General features: G+C 43.2%; 1 protein-coding gene across 2 annotated transcripts in view; it reads right to left on the bottom strand.

Annotated features, from left to right (window-relative positions):
• The window catches only part of LOC144686906 (desmin-like), a 154,898-nt gene extending 145,300 nt beyond the window's left edge, over positions 1–9,598 (bottom strand). For both annotated transcript variants that reach the window (XM_078552739.1, XM_078552740.1), the window contains exon 1: positions 8,896–9,598. In XM_078552739.1, coding sequence (XP_078408865.1) covers positions 8,896–9,224 — 329 coding nt within the window. In that variant the 5' untranslated portion in view covers positions 9,225–9,598. The remainder of the gene's footprint in view (positions 1–8,895) is intronic.
• Positions 9,599–23,564: the final 13,966 nt, after the last annotated feature.

Here is a 23,564-nt window from a genome sequence, read left to right as displayed (position 1 = left end):
GTGATGTCCTCGGACAGAGATGAGTGGCCTCCAACAACCACAAGCATCATCCTTTGTGCTAGGTATGATTCAAGCCAGTGAAGAGGTTTCCCCTTGCTTCCTATTTTACCAGGGTTCCTTGATGTCACTCAGTCAAATGTTGCTTTGATGTCAAGGGGATTCACTCTCACCTCATCTCTGGAATACAGCTGTTTTGGTCATGCTTGAACCAAGACTGTAATGAGGTCTAGAACTGAACTGACCTGTCAGAACCCAAAATGAGCATCGGTGAGAAGGGCATTGGTAAGTGCCACTTGATTGGCTTGATTTAATTTGTTCTGCTTTTACTGGACAGGACATACTTGGGCAATTTTCCACTTTGTTGGGAAGATGTGCGTGTGGCAGCTGTTGTGGGCAGCTTGGTTAAAGGAGGAGCTAGTTCTGGAGCACATGCCTTCAGCATTACAGCCAGGATGTTGTTGAGAAAGTCAAGCTGGTTATTCCCTTGTGTTGGTTCTCTCGCCACCTGCTGCAGACCCAGTCTGGCAGCTACGTCCTTTAAGGACTCAGGTCAGTAATGGTACTACCGGGTCACTCTTGGTGATGGACATTGAAATCCCCCCAGAGTACATTCTGTGCTCTTGCTACCCTCAGTGCTTCTCCCAAATAGTGTTCAACATGGAAGAATAGTCAGCTGAGGGGGGGGGCAGTAGATGGTAATCAACAGCCCATGTTTGGCCTGATGCCCTGAGACTTCACATGACTTCCATAAGAGTTAATGTTGAGAATTCCCAAGACCACACCCTCCCGACTCCATACCCAACCTGATGGATCTATCCCATCTGTGGGACAGGACATACTAGCGATGGTATCGGAGGAGTCTGGGATGTTTTCTGATGGGTATTAATCTTTAATTATGACTCCATCTGTGGAACAGCTCACTCAATTTTGGCACAAGTTACCAAGTGTTATTGAGGAGGATTTTGCACAAGTCAGTTGGACTGCGTGTGCCTTTGTCGTTTCCTATGCCAAGTTCAAAGCCAGATGTTCAGCAAGGCTTAATTCTTATTCAACTTTTACTTAACAGTTTGAAACAACTGAGCAGCTGGCTAGGCCATTACAGAGGGCAGTCATGTCAACTGCATTGCTGTGGGACTGGAGGCATGGAGATTTCCTTCCCTGAAGTCCCTAAAGGGCATTTGTGAACCAGATGGCTTTTTATGATAACTCAGTGGTTCCATAGTGACCATTAATAATTTAAATTAACTGAATTTAAATTCCCCATCTCCCGTAGTGGGATTTGAACTCCGGACGATTACTCATCCAGTAACATAATCATTATGCCACCCTTCCTGTTGTACTATTGACTATCTTCAATCTGTTCAGGCACCAGAATTTTTGCGTCAACATCCCAATTGTATTTTCAATGATGTTTCTGGTGGAAGCTTTGGGCTTTATAACTATGATTAGCTTTTGTATGGATGCTACAGAGATGACATGAACCTAGGTAACGAGGGATCAATCTTTACTACCTGATGATTTTCAAAAGAATGCGTAAAGAAAATTGGTGTAATAAGTAGGTACAATTGACTCTGCTTGGGAATTTGGGACTCATGCATGGTGTGATACAGATCATCACTCACAGGGGGTGCACTGATAAAACAGATACCCTTACAGTCACATAATGTGCACTTCCTTTACCTGGAATACAAAGGGTAACTTGCAAGCTAACCATAAGCCCCTGCACATTGAGAAATCCCATCATTCGGAAGCAATCCAGTGCTTTAGCCTGTTGGTCTCTGGGAAACCTGATGCAATTGTTTGTTCCTCAAAATAAGTTACCTGCTTTATGCAGCAATAAATAGCAGAGTGGCAGATGAGATTTATGTCCCAAGCAAATAAATTAAGGTGTTGGTGACCTTTACTGCCAATTGTATTACTATCTTTACCTTGGACTAAGGCTGCAGGTCATAGTGTTCATGCACTATGGGGAACGGGCAGGGAAGTGGAGTTGAAGTCCAAGATCAGCCATGGTCGTATTGAATGGCAGAGCAGGCTCGAAGGGCCATATAATCTACACCTTCTATTTCTTGTGTTCTTGTGTGCATCAGCTCCTGAGAGAAATGAATCCTTTAATGGTATTAGTCCTCTATGAGGTTGATTAAGAGCTGCAGGCTTGATATAAAAGCATAAAACCTGGCAAGTGCTTTTCTGTGGTGATGAAGACTGACCTCTTTAGCAGTCAGAATTGTACCCTGCTAGTCCTCTCCACCTCCAAATAAGTAAGTAACAACAGTATCCCAAAAGCGACCACCATTTTGTAGGGTCAATTTTCTTGGTAAGCTCTTCTTTAGCTGCCCCCTAGAAAAATAGTAGGCAGGTTAGCACTAGCTCTGGCAGTTCCTTCACTAGTTGTTGCACAGAAAGATCCCAAAATTGATTTTTTAAACGGTGTCTAGACCTTTAAGCTTGACCACCACAGAGAAACAATATCATGATCCTCAAGGCCCTCTTTTCCTGAGGGCAGCCGGTATCTAGCCTGCAAGTAGCAGGAGTGAAGGCGAAACAACTGCTGGTCTTTACAATGTCATTATTCACTTATTTGCATGCAGTTTAAATACGTGTACTTTTCAGTCACTTAGCAAAGCACCACAGGTGCAGCACACCAGCCTACATGTTCAGATGGAAACCAAATAGAACAGGTCGCTATCCAACTAATGTACAAATATTTTGATTGTTATGCTAAAATAAAAAAATATCTTTAGGACTACCTGTTTAGAAGGTAAGCTCAGTCTCACATTGTGCAACATACTTTCACACTGCTACATTATGCATAACAATAAAATGCAGAAGCACTAGAACAGTGACTGGTCTCTCGCTTAAATATTTTTCTTTTTTTGTTGTGCTTTTCTTTAACAAATGGTACAATATTTACTTTAAGTATGGAATATCTTTGTTCCATGGTATAACAATTCACAGAAGGGAGACATTTGGCCCATATATCCTGTGCTGAATAATTTTGAACACTTGTATTAAATCTTCCCTTAACATTACCTTAAGAACAATCTCTAGCTTCTCCACATAACCAAAATTTGTCATCCAACATTAAAGAGATCCAAAATGCGTTAAATAAAAATCTAGGACACATAAATAATTGAATAATCATTAGGAGTGGAGGGATACTAAGCTAACTATGTATGCGAATGTAAGTAGGTAAGACTTTTAAGCAAGTTGATGGCACGTCGAGAACAATTGCTTGCAATTTCTATGCCATGTGATAACTCCAGGACACTTCATATGTCCTGGATAACCACTTGTTTCAGTTGTTTTAACCCAAGCTCAGGACATCTGATTTTGAGGAGCAGCTAGAGTCACATTGGGCATATGGGAGCCTGAGAATTTCTTGGAATGCATGTTTCAGGAGCTGGTCACCCCAAAGGCATAGAGAGTTCAGAAGGATAGTAAGTAGATGGCCAACAGACAGTGTAGGAACTGGAAGGCCATGGAGGAATTCTCTGGAAGTGTTTCAGTACTGAATACCAGTGAGGGTGACAACACCTGATTCTTCCATCCCTGATAGCATTCTAATTAACCTCCTCTATGCCTTGATATTTTTCCTAAACTACGGTGCTCAGAATTGAACTCAATACTCCAGCATTTGGGCATAACCAATATTTTGTAAAGGCTTAGCATAACTTCCTTGCTTATATACTCTGGGTCTCTATTAGAAATCATAAGCCTTATTTTTCTGTTTTAGTTTAATCTATATATCTTTAGTCACTCAGGGAGCTCTAGCTTTGGATGTCCTTGCTTCCTCTTTGTAGGAATGTGTCTAGTCTGTACCCAAACTATCTTCTTTTTGAAACCTCTCATTGCTCATTTACTGTTTTACCTGCCAATCTTGATTCCAACACCCTTTTCAACACAATAAAATTAGCCCTCCTCCAGTTGTGTTGTTATATTTGATTTTCCTTTGATCTTTTCCATAACTACTTGAAATCTAATGATATTGCGATCATTATTTCCCAAATGCTCCCACAGAAACACTTGCCCAATTCATTATTCCCCATGTCCTGTCCAGGAGACAGGAAGAAATATATATGCGTATATAAATCTACATCAGCCTGACTATACAGTTATTGTGTGTTTTTCAAAATGGACAATTGCTGGATTGATAAAATGGCTGCAGCTGATCACATGCTGGTTTCTGGAAGTTTCTGAGCAGTTTGAAAACGAACAAAGGATAACACATCAAACCCCCTGGACTGTAAATAAAAGCAAAATACTGTGGATGCTGGAAATCCCCTGGAATGTAACATGCCTTGCATCATATAAACATTCCAGCCAAGCCAACACAAAGGATAGTAGATGATAAGTCTGCACCAGCCTCCTAATCTTCAATGTTGTGCTAATGATCCCACTGCTACCTGTTCCAAAACACCATGGGTTTCAACCAGGGGCCTCGATAGCTGAATAGCTCAACCCAAAACCACCTTGTCACATGACCGAGAATTGAGCTGTCTGAATTCCTTTAATTACACAGCTTTTGAATTTTATCTTCAGTTGCCATTTAACCTCTGAGGAGAACAGGATTCTAGGCTAGCAGCCTGCCTTTCACCTCCATCTCTTTCCAAGACTGATTTCCAGGTATTATGACACAACCGATGGTAAAGGCAGAGTTGTTCAAAACCCAGAGGGAAACTTGAAACAACTGTCATAATCCATTTTTGCAATTTGTATGTTTCGAGATGTAGGCTTTGAATTCAGTAGTAATAAGACCATCAAGTCTCAAGAGGTTTTTTTTTTACATAAATTAATAAATGCTTAATTTAGTTTTAACAACAAATTAAACACATACACACGGCTACAAATTCCTACTACAATAACTTTTAAACAAATCCCCAAATTAATCACTTCCGGTTAAATCTCCACCAAAGCAACAGTAACCCATAGATTTTAAAAGACCCTAGGCAAAGCACATTTGACTGTACAAATTCAAAATGAGGTTCCTTGCAAGCACAGTTGGAGGTATACAGGCTGGTTAGATCTTAAATGACTCTGCCTGACACACACACAAACTCCTTTCTGTTTATACCAAGCTTTTCCTTTGAATGTAAATTTTCCATTGTATCACTAGGCTTTAAACGTTACATCTTCTAACAATAATATCCTTTCATTCCACTAATTTCATTAGTAAGCTCAAAAAAAAAACACATTGCTTGGCATCTTCTAGATAGGTGAAAGATTTCACCCATTCTTTCGAGTGGTTTATTCAACAAATGTACACTTTACCTTTTAACTTCCTTACTGTTTTCCCAAATAACATCTCAAAACTACTATACATCAAAGCACCCAGACTAGCTGGCTTTAATCCAATTAAGACACATATAGACACGGACGCCACTAAGCTCTATTTTAAAAAATAATTTCCATTAACATTATAGACATTACTCTCTTCATGACACAGAAAGAACCCCGTATTTCGCCTACAGAGTGAACTAATATCCAGGATTCAAGAATATTTTGCTGCATCTTCAACAGACTCAACCTGCAGCCAAGTTCCTAGGACCAAGACCAGCAGTTCTGCCACACAAACCCCCAGAAGAACCTTCCTTGGACATTATCTTTGGACTCATGTAAAACCATAATTCTTATTTTTAATCATGGTCTTTGCCCTGAACCCCTTTCTTTCCCTTATCCCTCTTTTATTGTATGAATGCAAAAGGGGTGGACATTGAAAAACCCCTTCCCACATTTTGTGTGCGTGTGTAAAATAAACTACCTCTGTTATTTTACATTATCTCGTTTGCTGTGGGGTTATTAATAGAGGATTAAATGACTCCAAAACTGAAGGGTTGGGGAAAATACATCATCACTTATAAAGAGGGAAATCAAAAATATCTTTTTGTTTATTTTGTCTTTTTATTGTTCTCACTAGAGCGACGGAGATTGAGGGGCGACTTGATAGAAGTTTACAAAATTATGAGTGGCATGGACAGAGTAGATTGTCAGAAGCTTTTTCCCAGGGTGGAAGAGTCAATTACTAGGGGACATAGATTTAAGGTGTGGGGAGAAAACTATAGAGGAGATGTGCGGGGCAAGTTTTTCACGCAGATGGTAGTGAGTGTCTGGAATTCGCTGCCAGAGGAGGTGGTGGAAGCAGGTACGATAGTGGTGTTTAAGAGGCAGCTTGACAATTACATGAATAGGATGGAAATAGAGGGATACAGACCCCGGAAGTGCAAAATGTTTTAGTTGACGGGCAATATGATCGGCGCAGGCTTGGAGGGCCGAAGGGCCTGTTCCTGTACTGTACTTTCCTTTGTTCTTTACAGACGGGTTGAGAGTGGGGAAATCAGGGCTGTTTAAATTAATTCACCTCCTGCCCATAACACCCTGAATTAGATCCAGCATTGCTTCCTTCCTTGTTAGGCTAGAAATACACTGATCAAGTAAGCTCTTTTGTCAAGGCAAAGCTCTTTTGTAGTTGTTTCAGGAATCCCTCCTTCTCTTTGCCTCCCACTCTGTTATTTTTCCAGTCTGCATTAGGGTAATTGAAGTCCCTAATGTAAAGTTCTTGCATTTATTGGCAATTTGTCTGAAAAAATGCACCTCCATCTCCTTCCCACTATTTGATGGCGTATAGTATATGCCCAACAGTGTGTTATATTGTTCCTTAATCCTAATCAAAGATTCTATCTTTGGAACATCAACAATATTACTCCTTTCGAGTGCTGTAACACTGCCAGCTCCCTCATCCCACCGCCGCTGTTTTCTTCCCTGTCTTTCACGAATACATTGTAGCCAGGAATAGAAAGTGCATTTATGCACATGCACTCCAAACCCATCTTAGTCTGTCTCACATTCCCTTCATCTGATCCCTCCTATTTCTGAACCACTTTATTCTAACACTGTTTGTTGTTCCCAGTCCTTTGTGCACCTTATATTTCTCCTCTCTAATGCTTCATCCTCCCCTTTTATTGTTGATTCTATTAGGGGGCTAAGTTGATGCTGAATTTGTTTCACCTTGAGGATTTAGAGTTATCCTGCCCCTCCCCTAAAGTATGTAGATCCACTGATTTCTAAGTAACCAACAATCACCATGCTGATTGCACAAGTAATATATAAATTAGAAAATATTTTCAATCTGAAGCCCGGGCTGGATGCTGTCTTATTCATATCTTTGCGTGTCATGTTCCACAAGCAAAAAATCTTGGGATTCATTGATATTTTAATAAACTTTGTTTAAATAATCAGGTGTCCAAGCTGCTACTTCAGAGCTTTGCTAATCATTCGAATCTTTAAGTGTCATCGGTTGGACTGGATAGTCTTGTATTTCACTAAGCTCCCAGAAGGCCTGTAGACCTCAAACAATTTGCACTGCGAACAATTTGAGGCTTAAAATTAAACTGAGCTGAAGGATGAGGAAATATAATCCAACTCACGCCGTTCACCGCAAGTGCCCGGTGCTATCTACACGTTTTATTATAGTGACTATAGATAACTTGCATCACCCTTCATGTCACAATCATGACTGACATACACCCAGTTCTGTGTCCACTACTGACACTGCGTGATTATCATGGGGGTTTGGATGTTAAATTAGTATCTTAGGGTTACAGGGTCAGTGGTTAGGAAAGTTATCAGGCTGTAGTGGTTAGAGGGTCAGTGGTTAGGAAAGTTATCAGGCTGTAGTGGTTAGAGGGTCAGTGGTTAGGTGTTACAGGTCAATTTTTAGATGTTAAGGTTAGGAGTTGTGGTTAGTTATGTAGTTAAGGCTAGGACAGTGATTAGGAGTTTTGGTCAGCGGTTAAGGTTAGAAGTTGGGATTAGGGTTCAGTGGTAAAGAGTTGGAGTCAGTGGATTGGGTTGAGTGTAAGGGTTTGAGGTTAAGAAACAAACACTAATGACCAGCAGCTGTCTCAATGCACTTCACAGCCAATGATATACTTTTTGAACTGTAGTCAATGTTGTAATGTATGAAACATGGCAGCCAATTTTCTCACACCAAGGTCCCACGAACAGCAATGTGATAATGACCAGATAATATGTGCTTGTGATTCTGATGGCTGGATAAGTATTGGCCAGGGCACGTGATAACTCTTCTTCTAAATAGTGCCATGGGATCTTTTACACACATCTGAGCTGGCAGTTGGGGACTCGGTTTAATATCTCATTCAATACTCCCTTAACAGTGTACTGGGTGTGTCAGCCAGAGTTAGGGGCCAGTAGTTAGGATTTGAGGGTAGGTGGTTAGGGTCAAGTTGGGGGTGAGGGGGATAGGTGGTTAGGGTCAAGTTGGGGGTTAGGGGGATAGGTGGTTAGGGTCAAGTTGGGGGAGAGGGGGATAGGTGGTTAGGGTCAAGTTGGGGGAGAGGGGGATAGGTGGTTAGGGTCAAGTTGGGCGTGAGGGGGATAGGTGGTTAGGGTCAAGTTGGGGGTGAGGGGGATAGGTGGTTAGGGTCAAGTTGGGGGTGAGGGGGATAGGTGGTTAGGGTCAAGTTGGGGGTGAGGGGGATAGGTGGTTAGGGTCAAGTTGGGGGTGAGGGGGATAGGTGGTTAGGGTCAAGTTGGGGGTGAGGGGGATAGGTGGTTAGGGTCAAGTTGGGGGTGAGGGGGATAGGTGGTTAGGGTCAAGTTGGGGGTGAGGGGGATAGGCGGTTAGGGTCAAGTTGGGGGTGAGGGGGATAGGCGGTTAGGGTCAAGTTGGGGGTGAGGGGGATAGGTGGTTAGGGTCAAGTTGGGGGTGAGGGGGATAGGCGGTTAGGGTCAAGTTGGGGGAGAGGGGGATAGGTGGTTAGGGTCAAGTTGGGGGTGAGGATTTAGTTAGAAACCATTCTTGCCATCAGGTTGTCAATGTGAGTAACACTTCCCCAGTCTGCAGTGCCTTGTCCCCCCCGGTCAGGGCTCACCGACCTCTTCTTGTATTTCTCCTTATCCGCCTTGAGGCAGTTGAGCTCCTTCTGCTGCTCCTCCAGCCTGAGCTTCAGGTCGCACCTGGCCTTCTGGAAGATGGCCTCGACCCGGCCGTTCTCCTCCTTCTCGGCCAGCTTGAGCTCGGCCAGCAGGTCCTTGTTCTTGCGCAGGAGGCTGAGGATGGTGTTGTTGATGTACTTGGCGAAGCGGTCGTTGAGGTCCTTGAAGCGCTCCTTGCCGTCCTCGAGGCCATCGTGCAGCTCCTTCTCCACCTGCTCGCCGGCTTTGTCGGGGTAGGTGGCCACGGGCCTATGGCAGCTCGGGTGCATGTCTCCGCGGTCCGAGAGGCGGCGGCGACGACGGCCGTCCTCGCTCTCTCCCTCCCCCCGTAAATCTGCTTCTTTTATTTGTTTTTTAAAATAAAATTATTACCGATAAGAGTGAAATGGAAATTCAAGATCTCGCCAGTTTGTTCGGTGGTGAGAAAGGGGAGGGGGGGGGGTGGAGGTAAATTTGAAGCCTCACACGCGCGGCCGCCTCAGCCTCCGGCCAACCGCCTCGACGTCGCCCGTTTACTGTCGTCCGCCGGGCAGCCGTTAAAAAGCCCGGCTTCGCGCCTGCGCTCTCGCTCGCTCCCTTCCCCCACCCCAACACGCGCGATTCAACCCAAAACAAACCGCGTCCAACCGACACTCCGGGCCCCGCCTTCTCCCCGGCCCGGGCGCCTGCGCACTGCGCCTGGCCGCTTGTTCGCGCGCATGCTCCTCCCTCTCACCCGTGCGCGCCACACGCCAAGCGCATGCTGACGTCGCTGTCCCCTCCCGCACCTCCGTCGTTCACGTCCCCCCCCCTCCTGCTTCTCGCTCTTAGGCGCCATCCTTCAAACGCATGCATTCGTTCCGCCCCCCCCCCCACTCCTGCGCATGCGTCGTTCACACCTCAGGCTTCCAACTCCAGCGCGCCATCCTTCAGGCGCATGCGCTCACTGCGCCGTCTGCTCCCGCGCATGCGTCGTACACGTCGTACACGTCCCTCACTCGAGCGCCCCATCCTTCAGGCGCATGCGCCCATTGCACCGCCCCTCCCGCGCATGCGCCCTGGCCGTCCCGTTTCCTTTTGGCGCCTTTTTCACACGCTTTTCGACTCTCGGGGGTTTCAACCTGACTCAGCGAAATAAATCTTGCGTATTTTGTGTCTCATGGATGTGGGGACCTTTCCCGACAATAATGGAATAGAGGTGGGATTTTTAAAAAAATCAATTTTAATAACACGGGGTCCGTCTGCATTGTTCCAAGATGTCGGAAAGCAGAAAACTGCAGATGCTGGAAACCTGAACTAAAAATTGGAAATGCTGGAGATACCACAGCAAGTTTGGCATCTTCTGTGGAGATTGAAACAGTTAATGTTTCAGGTCCGTAACCTTACATCTGAACTGGGAAAGTTAGAGACGTAATGAGGCTGACCAAGCGGTGGGTGGGACAAGGACAAAAGGAAGACTGGAGAGATTGAAAGACAAGAAGAGTTAACCTTCCAGGGCCAAAGGGAACGGTGATGTGCAAGGAAGTAAGGTTAGAGGACACCGGTAAACAGTTACAACTCGGCTCCTTTTCTCTAGAATTCCCACCCTAACCATCGCCACCTTTCCACCTCTTTCTGCTCCTTTAAAGCATCTTTTAAAACCCACCACATTGAACAAGCTTTTGGTCATCTGTCTTAATATCTCTTTATGTGGCTCAGTGTCAGATTTTGTTTCATAATGCTCCTGTGAAGCGCCTTGGGATGTTTTACTACATTGCATGCACTATATAAAATAGAATTTGCTGCTGTTTAAAAGAAATCTGGACCACCTAGATACAAGAATACGTAAGTCTGTCACTTAGATATATACATTTCCCTAAAATGGGAAATTGAAGTTTAAGATACAGCTTCCAGATTTAGAAGCAGAGGATCCAAAAAGAACTGATATCATCTCTACAGATCAAATTGTATTACTCTAGCATTCCAGAAGACTACCATCATCATTCCAGAGGAAGGCAAGGCAACCTGCTCAGTTGCAGCAGCTCCTAATTACTATGTCATATTGTTTCTGGAAAAAACTGAACTAGGAGTTTATGGGCCTTGGTATCCTCTGTCCATTTTGTCATTTCACCCTAGCTCCTAAATATTTACATACAAAGTGTTTAGGTGCTGATTATTATGTGTCTGAAGTTAATAAACAGTTGTTAGTTTGTAAGTTTATTGGCTGGCTTCTTTGCTGATCTGACAAGAAAAGTTAATTCACTCAGTAGCTTGTGCATATCCTGATTGGAGATTGATAGTGTAAAAGCTAATAGAATTTAAACTGGATCATATATAACAGGTTTGGTAAGACAAATTTAGGCATCATAGCGTCCTAGTTGTAGACTACATGGCAAACTCAGGGCAGTTGTTTGATAAGGAATTTAGGTGAAGGGGTTAAGGATTTGACTGGTGCTCTTGATAAATATACTGTCTGTAGTGTCTGTAAAGAACAAAGAAAAGTACAGCACAGGAACAGGCCCTTCGGCCCTACAAGCCTGCACCGTCAACTAAAACATTTTGCACTTCCGGAGTCCGTATCCCTCTATTCCCATCCTATTCATGTATTTGTCAAGCTGCCTCTTAAACACCACTATCGTACTTGCTTCCACCACCTCCTCTGGCAGCGAATTCCAGACACTCACTACCCTCTGCGTAAAAAACTTGCCCCGCACATCTCCTCTATAGTTTTCTCCTCTCACCTTAAATCTATGTCTCCTAGTAATTGACTCTTCCACCCTGGGAAAAAGCTTCTGACTATCTACTCTGTCCATGCTACTCATAATTTTGTAAACTTCCATCAAGTCACCCCTCAATCTCCATCGCTCTAGTGAGAACAATCCGAGTTTCTCCAACCTCTCCTCATAGCTAATGACCTCGAGACCAGGCTGCATCCTGGTAAACCTCCTCTGCACCCTCTCCAATGCCTCCATATCCTCCTGGTAATGTGGTGACCAGAATTGCACGCAATATTCCAAATGTGGCCTAACCAAGGTTCTATACAGCTGCAGCATGACTTCCCAGCTTTTATACTTAATACCCCTGCCAATGAAGGCAAGTATGCCATATGCCTTCCTGACTACCTTATCCACCTGTGTTGCCACTTTCAGTGACCTGTGGACCTGAACATCCAGATCCCTCTGCCCGTCGATGCACTTAAGGGTTCTGCCATTTACTGTATAATTCCTGCCTGTATTAGACCTCCCAAAATGCATTACCTCGCATTTGTCCGGATTAAACTCCATCTGCCATTTCTCCACCCAAGTCTCCAATCGATCTATATCCCGTTGTATCCTTTGACAATCCTCCTCACTATCTGCAACTCCTCCAACCTTAGTGTCGTCTGCAAACTTACTAATTAGCCCAGTTACATTTTCCTCCAAATCATTTATGTATACTACAAATAGCAAAGGTCCCAGCACTGATCCCTGCGGAACTCCACTAGTCACAGCTCTCCATTCAGAAAAGCACCCTTCCACTGCTACCCTCTGTCTTCTATGACCAAGCCAATTCTGTATCCATCTTGTCAGCTCACCTCTGATCCCGTGCGACTTTACCTTCTGTACCAGTCTTCCATGAGAGACCTTGTCAAAGGCCTTACTGAAATCCATGTATATAACATCCACTGCCCTTCCATCGTCGATCATCTTTGTCAATTCCTCGAAAAACTCGATCAAGTTAGTGAGACACGACCTCCCCTTCAGAAAACCATGCTGCCTCTCACTAATACGTCCATTTGCTTCGAAATGGTAGTAAATCCTGTCACGAAGAATCTTCTCCAATAATTTCCCTACCACTGACGTAAGGCTCACCGGCCTGTAATTTCCTGGATTATCCCTGCTACCCTTCTTAAACAATGGAACAACATTGGCCATTCTCCAGTCCTCTGGGACCTCACCCGTAGCCAGTGAGGATACAAAGATTTCTGTCAAGGCCCCAGCAATCTCCTCCCTTGCCTCCCTCAGTACTCTGGGGTGGATCCCACCTGGCCCCGGGGACTTATCCACCTTAATATTCTTCAAGATGCCTAACACCTCCTCTTTTCTGATCTCAACATGCTCTAGGCTATCTACGCACTCTTCCCTAGACAAATCGACCACTAAGTCCTTCTCTTTGGTGAATACTGATGAGAAGTATTCATTTAGTATCTCTCCCATTTCTTCTGGCTCCACACACAGATTCCCACCTCTGTCCCTGAGTGGGCTTACCCTTTCCCTGGCTACCCTCCTGTTTTTTACATATGTATAAAAAGCCTTGAGATTTTCCTTAATCCTGGTTGCCAGTGACTTTTCATGACCCCTTTCAGCCCTCCTGACTCCTTGCTTAAGTTTCTTCCTACTTTCTTTCTATTCTCCACGGGCTTCATCTGTTCCCAGCCTTCTAGCCCTTACGAATGCTTCTCTTTTCTTTTTGACTAATCTCACAATATTCTTCGTTATCCAAGGTTCCTGAAACTTGCCATGCTTATCCTTCATCCTAGCAGGAACATGCCGGTCCTGAATTCTTATCAACTGACGTTTGAAAGCCCCCACATGTCAGTTGTTGATTTGCCCTCAAACATCCGCTTCCAGTCTAGATTCCTCAGTTCCTGCCTAATATTGTTACAATTAGCCTTCCCCCAATTAAGCACCTTAACCCGAGGACTCCTGTTATCCTTATCCACCAGTACCTTGAAACTTACTGAATTATGGTCACTTTTCCTGAAATGCTCCCCTACTGAAACTTCGACCACCTGGCCGGGTTCATTCCCTAATACCAGGTCCAGTATTGTCCCTTCCCTAGTTGGACTATCTACATATTGTCTCAGGAAACCCTCCTGGATGCACCTTACAAAATCTGCACCATTCAAACCTCTAGCACTAAGTGATTCCCAGTCAATATAGGGAAAGTTAGAATCACCCACCACAACAACCCTATTGCTTTTACATCTTTCCAAAATCTGCCTACATAACTGTTGCGCAATCTCCCGCCGGCAATTGGGAGGCCTATAGTAAACCCCCAACGTTGTGACTGCACCCCTCTTATTCCGGAGCTCTACCTATATTGCCTCGTTGCATGAGCCCACCGAGGTGTCCTCCTGTCGTATAGCTGTGATATTCCCCTTAATCAGCAGTGCAACTCCCCCACCTCTTCTACGTCCCTCTCTATCCTGCCTGAAACATCTAAATCCTGGAATGTTTATCTGCCAATCCCGTCCATCCTTCAACCAAGTCTCTGTAATAACAATAACTAGTAGTAATCTCCTTATTCATAGTCCCTTGGTATTTAATTTACTAACAACATGGAATATTCTATTTAGGAGTACAGTACTATAACAATTCATGTGCATAAGAGCATAAGAGATAGGAACAGGAGTAAACCATTCAGCCCCTCGAGCCTTCTCTGCCATTGAATAAGATCATGGCTGATCTTGTGTTTCCACATTCCCATCTACCCCCGATAACCTTTGATTACCTTGCCTAACAAGAATCTATCTACCTCTGCCTTAAAAATATTCAATGAGGACAAAGTTTTTTTCCCAGAAGGTGGTGACGGTCTGGAATGCGCTTCATGGGAGGGTGGTGGAGGCGGGTTGCCTCACATCCTTTAAAAAGTACCTGGATGAGCACTTGGCACATCGTAACATTCAAAGCTATGGGCCAAGTGCTGGTGAATGGGATTAGTTAGGTCAGGTGTTTCTCACGTGTAGGTGCAGACTCGATGGGCCGAAGGGCCTCTTCTGCACTCTCTGATTCTGATTCTGTGACCCCACCTCCACCACCTTCTGAGGCAGAGAATTCCAAAGTCGCACAACCCTCTGAGAGAAAAAAATTCTCTTCATCTTTGTCCTAAAAGGACGATCCCTAATTTCAAAACAGTGCCCCCTAGTTCTGGAGTCACCCACAAGAGGAAACATCCTTTCGACATCCACCTTATCAAGGCTGTTCAGGATCTTGTATACTTCAAACAAATCACCCCTCACTCTTCTAAACTCCAGCAATGAGATGAGAAGTATTAGATAGATGGAGGATATTGTTATGCAAAGCTGAATTAAGATATATCAGGCGAATTGAGATAATGCATGAATTATTTACATAATAGCTTGTGTAGAAAAAAATACAGTTCTAATCATTCACCACGCATTGAAAACTTATACTTCTCATGAAACTCTTTTCAAGGAGACTAATAAAGTATTTTTAAGATTGCAAATTGGAACTGATTATTTTAAGCGTGATGACTCACATTGCAATCCTGTAACCTTCAAAAGGTCATTGAGAATACATTAGACAATGTTCAGAGAAGAATAATTAAAATGTTTCCAGGACCTTGAGCTCTTATGTTGTGAAATGAAATTTAGCATACAGTCATTGGAAAAACGAAAATTGAGACAAAAGAGGAGAAAGAGCAGAATTGAAGGCAGCAGCAGGGTTAATCCTCACTCCATACAAATTAGAAGATATCTTTGAACACAATATCAAGTAGTTTAAGGGTTGAACAAATGTTTGTTCACATGTTTAACTCACTTTTTCCATGTGTACAAAAATACTAGAAGATGTGACACATAATCCAGGCCACAATGCAATGCAAGCACTGAGCGGGGAAGGGGGTGAGAACCTGCTTCATTCAGAGAATCACAGAATGATGTAGTACAGAAGGAGGCCATTTGGTCCATCCTGTATGTGCTGAGTCTTTGACAGAGCTATTCAACTAATCTCCCTCCTCTGCTCTTTCCACATAGCCCTGAAAATGTTTCCCTTTCAAGTGTTAATCCAATTCCCCTTTGAAAATTACTATTGATCTATTCCCACCGCCTTTTCAGGCAGTCCAGATCGTAACAACTCACTGCATAAAATATTTTCCTCATGTCACCTCTACTACTTTGTCAATCACTTAAATCTATGTTGCCCGGTTATTGTCTTTGCTGCCACTGGAAACAGTTCATTTTTATTTACTCTATCAAAACCCTTCATGATCCTGAATACCTGAATTGTTATGACACGGCTGATGGTAAATGCCGAGCTGCCCAAATCCCAGAGGGAAAGTTGAAACAGCTGCCAAAATGGTTTTTGCAATTTGTATAGTATAGGAGAGGCTCTGAAATCAGGAAATGATGTCTCTGACTACTTGTGATGGTTTTGTAATAGAATAAACATTTATTAAAAGAATAAAGCAATAAAAACACAATTACACTTCAACACAAGAATGACTTCACATAGTAAACAGTACTTTAAAACAGTTCCACAAGATCTTAATTTAACTATCCTCAGAGCTAACTGTCCCCTTCTGTTCAGCAACTATCCTTATAGATTTCAAAATTAGAGAGATCCAATAATTTTTGACACACAGTGCCTTTTTTGCCCTTGGGGTGTCCTCTAACGCTGAGAGCACCTGGTTCTCCCGGTCTGGCCTTGTTCACACTCTCCTCTGGGAGTTCTGACCAGCTATCCGGCTGTCTTCTGGGAGATCTACCCCAGATACCACCACCTAAGCTCAGTATTTCCCTAAATGCATCCCTTCCCTTTGATCTCTCTATTGTCTGAACCAGTCGCTTCAGAAATGCTTTCTTCCCAGAATTGATTAAACTTGTTTCTTTACCCTAGCTCTTAGACTTATCAAAAACAAACTTACCCTATCTTTACCTTACACCTTTTTACAACCTGCATATATCCCCCTGCGAACTCAAACAACTCAATTCAAAACCACCCCTATTATTGCTTTATGTAAAGCTCTGATTGAAATTGGTCTTGGTTCATTAACATATCAAAACCCCTTCTTACTGTTGGTTTTAGACTCTTGCAGCCACTGGCTTTTACTCCAATTACCATATTTACAAATCCCCAACAGCCTGTCTTCCAGTACATAAGAAATATGACAGCGTTATTAACAAAAGGAAAATATTACAATTTCTTGTTTTCTTGACACTATTAAATCTCCCCTCAACTTTCTCTGCTCTTAGGAGAACAACCCCAGTTTCTCCCAGTAATTGAAGTCTTTATCCCTGGTATCATTCAAGTAAATCTCATTTGCACCCTCTTTAAGGCTTTGACATTCTTCCTAGGTTATACAGGGTATAATTTCAAATTTTATGGAGATTCTTTGGTGCAGTGGGTAGCGTCCCTGCCTCTGAGCCAGAAGCTCTGGGTTTGAGTCCCACTCCAGGCCATGGAAGGTGCATTCATAACATGGCCAAACATGTTGATGCCGACCTGCAAAACCTTCCAATACGCCCACAGCAGGCAGTAAGAGCAGGAGAGTTTCCTGGTCAGCTAGGTGGTAGCTTCAGCCTTCCCACGTGAAAAGACTCCACGTGGAAGCTCTTGCCATGGCTTGTTCTCCGTGGCAAGCATCACCCTCTCTTCGAGGGACTGCTGAGGATCATGATGAATTTCAAATTTTGCAGATGACATAAAACTTGGAATATAGGAAAAAAATGAGAAGGGTAGTACTATAACAGATTTTAGCAGGACATAGATAAACTGGTGAAATGCCCCTTCCTAACTGCCCATGAGAAGGGATGGTGAGCAGCTTGAACCACTGCACTCCATGTGGTGTGGGTACACCCACAATGCCAATAGGGTGTGAGTTCCAGAAATTTGACCCAGTAACATTGAAGGAGTGGTGATTTATTTCCAAGTCAGGGTGGGGTGTGACTTGAAGGGGAACTTGCAGATGTGGCATTCTTTTGTGTCCGCTACTCTTGTCCTAGGTGGTAGAGGTCACGGGTTTGGAAGGTGCTGTCAAAGGAGTTGCTGCAGTGCAAATTATGAACACAGGGTGGCCCCAATCTGGTGGTGGTGGAAGGAGTAAATACTTAGGGCAGAATGTTGCCCTAGTTTGGCGGGCGGGCCCCACTGGCTCGATGGCAGGCGGGCAGCCGAACTCTGCCGGAGAAGCGGGCCCCGCTGCCATTTTAAGTGGGGGGGCCAATTAAGGCCCGCCTAGCGGCCTGCCCAACAGGAAGCGCTATGTGCTTCCTGTGCGGGGAGGGAGGGATTCCCCAACTGTCAAAGTGCACTCTTTTGCGCATGCCCGTGAAAGAGCGCACAGCTCCCTGAGACTAAGTGCTGTCTCAGGGAGATCACTGACAGTGCTTCATAGTGTCAAAATAGAAAAATATTAAAATGTCCCCCTCATGTGACAATGTCACACGAGATGGGACATGTTAATAAATCTCACATAAAGTTTATTTAAGATTTTTAAAACGGAACATGAAACCTCATCCCACCAGTGGATGAGGTTTCATGTTTTATCAGAAGCCCGCTGGGGCTCCTGGCCTGCCCACCAGCCTTAAGGTTGGACGGGCAGGGCCTTTAATTACCCTAATTATTCTGTCAATGGCCTCAATTGGCCATTGACAGGTCAGCGGGCGGACGGCTGATTTTGCTGTCCGCCCGCCTTCCTGAATATTTAAATGGACTGGGATGACATTGGGGGTTCCTCTCAATGTCGTCCCACGTCATTTTCCCGTCGGCGCGCGGGCCCTGCCCCCAAATCGCTGACAGGAAATTTCAGGCCTTAATGTGGAAGATAGGGTGCCAGTCAAGTAGGCTGCTTTGTTTAGAATGGTGTTGGGTTTCTTAAGTGTTGTTGGAGCTGCACTCATCAGGGAAAGTGGAAAGTATTCCATCACACTCCCAACTTTTGCCTTGCAGATTGTGGACAGGCTTTGGGGAGTCAGGAGGTGAGTTACTTGCTGCAGAATTCGCAGCTTCTGATCTGCTCTTGTGACCACAGTATTTATATAGCTGGTCCAGTTAAGATTCTGGTCAATGGTAACCCTCAAGATATTTATTATGGAGGATTCCATGGTAATGATGGTAATGCTGTTGATTGTCACGGGGAAATGTTTAGATTCTGTCATTGGAGATAGGCAATGCCTACTTTTGTGTGGCATGAATGTTACATATGTACATACAAACAAGGAGCATGAGTAGGCCATTTGGCCCCTTGAGCCTGTTTCGCCATTTAATAAGATCACGGCTGATCTGATTGTAACCTCAAATCTGCATCCTACCTGAGAGAAAAAACTTCGCCTCATCTCCGTTTTAAATAGGCGACCCCTTATTTTTAAACAGTGGCCACTAGTTCTAGATTCTCCTACAAGAGGAAACATCTTCTCCACATCCACCCTGTCAAGACCCTTCACGATCTTATATGTTTCAATCAAGTCACCTCTTACTCTTCTAAACTCCACCAGAGACAAGCCTAGCCTGTCCAACCTTTCTTTATAAGACAACCCTCCCATTCCAGGTGTTAGCCTGGTAAATCTTTTCTGAAGTGCTTCCAATGCGTTTACATCCTTCCCTAAATAAGGAGACCAATACTGTACACAATACTCCAGATGTGGCCTCACTGGTGCTCTGTTAACTGAAGCATAACCTCTCTACTTTTGTAATCAATTTCCCTCGCAATAACATTCTATTAGCTTTCCAAATTACTTGCTGTACCTTTTGCATTTCGTGCACTAAGACACCCAGATCCCTCTGCATCTCAGAGTTCTGCAATCTCTCACCATTTAGATAATATGCCTCTCTTTTATTCCTCCTCCTAAAATGGACAATTTCACATTTGCCCACATTATACTCCATTTGCCAGATCTTTGCCCACTCACTTAACCTATCTATATTTTTTGTAGCCTCCTTATGTCCTCTTCACAAATTACTTTTCTACTTATTTTTGTGTCATCAGCAAATTTGGCAACCATCCCATCCATCCCTTCATCAAAGTAATTTATATAAATTGTAAACAGTTGAGGTCCCAACACTGATTCCTGTGGCACACCACTCGCTACATCTTGCCAGCCTGAAAAAGACCCATTTAAGCCTACTCCCTGTTTCCTGTTAGCCAGCCAGTCTTCTGTCTACGCCAATATGTTACCCCCATACCATGAGCTTTTATTTTCTGCAATAACCTTTGATGTGGCACTTTATCAAATGCTTTCTGGAAATCTAAGTACAGTACATCTACTGGTTCCCTTTATCCACAGCACATGTTACACATCCTCAAAGTATTCCAAAAAATTGGTTAAACATGATTTCCCTTTCACAAAACCATGTTGACTCTGCCTGATTACCTTGAGCTTATCCAAATGCCCTGCTGTAGCTTCTTTAATAATAGCTTCTAACATTTTCCCTATGACAGATGTTAAGCTAACTGGCCTATAGATTCCTGCTTTCTGTCTCCCTCCCTTTTTGAATAATGGAGTCACATTTGCTATTTTCCAATCTAATGGAACCTTTCCCGAATCTAGAGCGTTTCGGAAAATTAAAACCAATGCATCAACTATCTCATTAGCCCCTTTTAAGACCTAAGATGAAGTCTATCAGGACCCGGGCACTTGTCAGCTCCAACAATTTACTCAGTACCACTCATTTCTCTGATGATTGTAATTTTCCTGAGTTCCTCCTTCATTTCCATTTTCTGATTTATAGCTGCTTCTGGACATTACTTGAATCCTCTATAGTGAAGACTGATGCAAAATACCTGTTCAATTCACCTGCTATTTCCTTGTTTTCCATTATCAATTCTGCAGACTCACTTTCTATAGGACCAACACTCACTTTGTTAACTTGTTTCTTTAAATATTTATGGAAACTCTTATTATCTATATTTATATTCCTGATGAGATTTCTCACATACTCTAATTTTCCCCTCCTTATTAATCTTATAGTCATCCTTTGCTGTTCCCTATATTCTGTCCAATCTTCTCGCATTCCACCTATCTTTGTACAATTATACTACTTGACACTTATCAGCCCTAGATGTTGTGTAAGTCTTGGTGAATGCAGGCGTGGACTGCTTCAATATCTGAGGCCTTTAACAAATCCATGTTGGCTTTCTCACGTTAAGCCATATTTTCAAATGATTTGGCCAGGATTATTATTTCTGATAATTTCCTCGCCACTGATGTTAGCCTGACTGTTCTGTAGTTGCTAGGTTTATCTGACAAATTTATTAGAATTCTTTGAGGAGGTGACAAGCAGGATAGATAAAGGGGAACCAGTAGATGTAATCTATTTGGATTTCCAAAAGGCATTCAATAAGGTACCACACATAAGGCTACTTAATAAGATAAGAGCCCATGGTGTTGGGGGTAGTATATTAGCATGGATAGAGGACTGGCTAACTAATAGAAGAGAGAGAGTTGGGATAAGGGGGGCATTTTCAGGTGGGCAAACTGTAACTAGTGGAGTTCCACAGGGATCAGTGCTGGGGCCACAATTATTTAAAATATATATTAATGACTTAGATGAGGGAAGTGAATGTACTATCGCCAAGTTTGCGGATGACACAAAAATAGGTGGGAAGGCAAGTGGTGAGGGTGATACAAAGAGTCTACAGAGGGATATAGACAGGTTAAGTGAGTGGGCAAAAACTTGGCAGATGGAATATAATGTGGGAAGGTGTGAGGTTATGCACTTTGGCAGGAAGAATAGAGGAGCTGAATATTATTTAAACGGAGAAAGACTGCAGAAAGCTGCAGCACAGAGGGATTTGGGGGTCCTCGTGCATGAATCACAAAAAGCTAACATACAAGTTCAACAGGTAATAGAGAAGGCAAATGGAATATTTCAAAGGAAATGGAGTATAAAAATAGGGAAGTCTTGCGAAAACTATACAAGGCACTAATTAGACCACACCTAGAATACTGTGAACAGTTTTGGTCCCCTTATCTAAGGAAAGATATACTGGCTTTGGAGGCAGTCTAGAGAAGGTTCACTAGGTTGATCCTGGGTATGGAGGGATTTTCTTATGAGGAGAGGTTGAGTAGGTTGGGCCTGTACTCATTGGAGTTTAGAAGAATGAGAGGCGATCGTTTTGAAACATAAGATTCTTAGGGGGCTTGGCAGGGTAAATGCTGAGAGATTGTTTCCCCTTGTGGGAGGGTCTAGGACCAAAGGACATAATCTCAGAGTAAGGGGGCACCTATTTAAAACAGAGATGAGGAGGAATTTCTTCTCTCAGAGGGTAGTTAATCTGTGGAATTCTTTACCGCAAATGGGCTTTAGAGGCTGGGTCGTTAAGTATATTCAAGGCTGAGATAGACAGATTTTTAATCAGTAAGGGAATCAAGGGTTATGGGGAAAATGCAGGAAAGTGGAGTTGAGGATTATCAGATCAGCCATGATCTCATTGAATGGTGGAGCAGACTCAGTGGGCCAAATGGCCTACTTCTGCTCCGACATCTTATGGTCTTATCCCGCTCTCCTTTTTTGAACTGGGATGTAACATTTGTAATCTTCCAGACCTCTGGCACCATTCCCATATTTAAGTAGCATTGTAAGACTGTGGCTGCAATTTACAATCTTTCTTCCTTCAGCTACCTAGGGTACATCTGATCTGGACCAGGTGATTTCTCTACTTAGAGTGTTGCTAACCTTTTTAAGTATTTCTTTATTTTTATCCTATCCAATTTCTCTACAACCTCCTTTAATGACATTAGCATCATTCTCTTCTTTCGCGAATACTGATACAAAATGCTCCTTTAGCATCTCAACCATGCATTTTGCTTTCACAAGAAAATTCTTCTTTGCTGCCTAATCAGATCCTTTACTATTTATATGAGACTCTTGGTTTTCCTTTCATTTTAGCTACTGATCTATTCTCATGCGCTCACTTTGCAACTCTTATTTCCTTTTTTATTTTGCCTCTGTATTTTCTGTACTCACCTGAATTATGAACCTGAAGTGAACTGGGGAACTAGGTTAGAAGGTAAGACAGTAGAAGTGCAGTGGCAGACTTTTAAGGATTTATTGAATAGTTCTCAGCAAAGATTTATCCCAGTGAGAAAGAAAAACTCTTTGAGGAGGAAGCATCATCTGTGGCTAAATAAGGAAGTTGAGGATAATATCAAATTGAAAGAAACACTACAATTCTGCCAAGATTAGTGATGAGTCAGAAGATTGGACAGATTTTAAGAACCAGCAAAGAATGACTAGAAATAAATAGGGAGAAATTGGACTCTGAGAGAAATCTAGCTAGAAATATATAAAAACAGTTAGTAAGAGTTCCTACAAGTATTTAAAAAGGAAAAGAGTAACTGAGTGTTGATCCTCTAGAGAGTTACTCTGGGGAATTAATGGAAAACAAGGAAATGGCGCAGGAGTTGAACAGGTATTTTGTGTCTGTCTTCACTGTAGAGGACTTAGAAAACTTTCCAAAGATACTTGAGAATCAACTGGTGAACAGGAGGGAGGAACTTAAAACAATCACCATCACCAGGGAAAGGAAACTGGGAAAACTATTAGACCTAAAAGCTGAGAAGCCCCCAGGACTTGATGCTCATCATCCTAGGGTCTTAAAAATGGCTGCAGAGCTGGAGGCATTGGTTATTGTAGGATAAGGGTCTGTCACATAAAGGGTTAACTTAGGTCTGAGCACAATATGGTGACCTGAAGTCTGAGATATTCAGCGATAGAATAGTTGTAGGGGTGGCGGACAACATTCTCAGACATGTTTCAAGCGAAGGAAGATCTAATCCTTGAGAAAGTTATCCAGATTGTCAGGCAATCTGAAATCCATTTGTAGCTCAGATCCATATTAAGGGGAGAAAGCAAAGCAAGGTTCAAAGTAAACCTCACTGTCCAGTTAGTGAAACAGCACAAAAACAGGGACACTCCAGGCCAAGGAAG

This window comes from Cetorhinus maximus, chromosome 11 (genome assembly GCF_964194155.1).
Source record: "Cetorhinus maximus chromosome 11, sCetMax3.hap1.1, whole genome shotgun sequence".
In the NCBI taxonomy this organism is placed as follows: Eukaryota; Metazoa; Chordata; class Chondrichthyes; order Lamniformes; family Cetorhinidae; genus Cetorhinus; species Cetorhinus maximus.
This window is presented reverse-complemented; position numbering and strand designations above follow the sequence as displayed.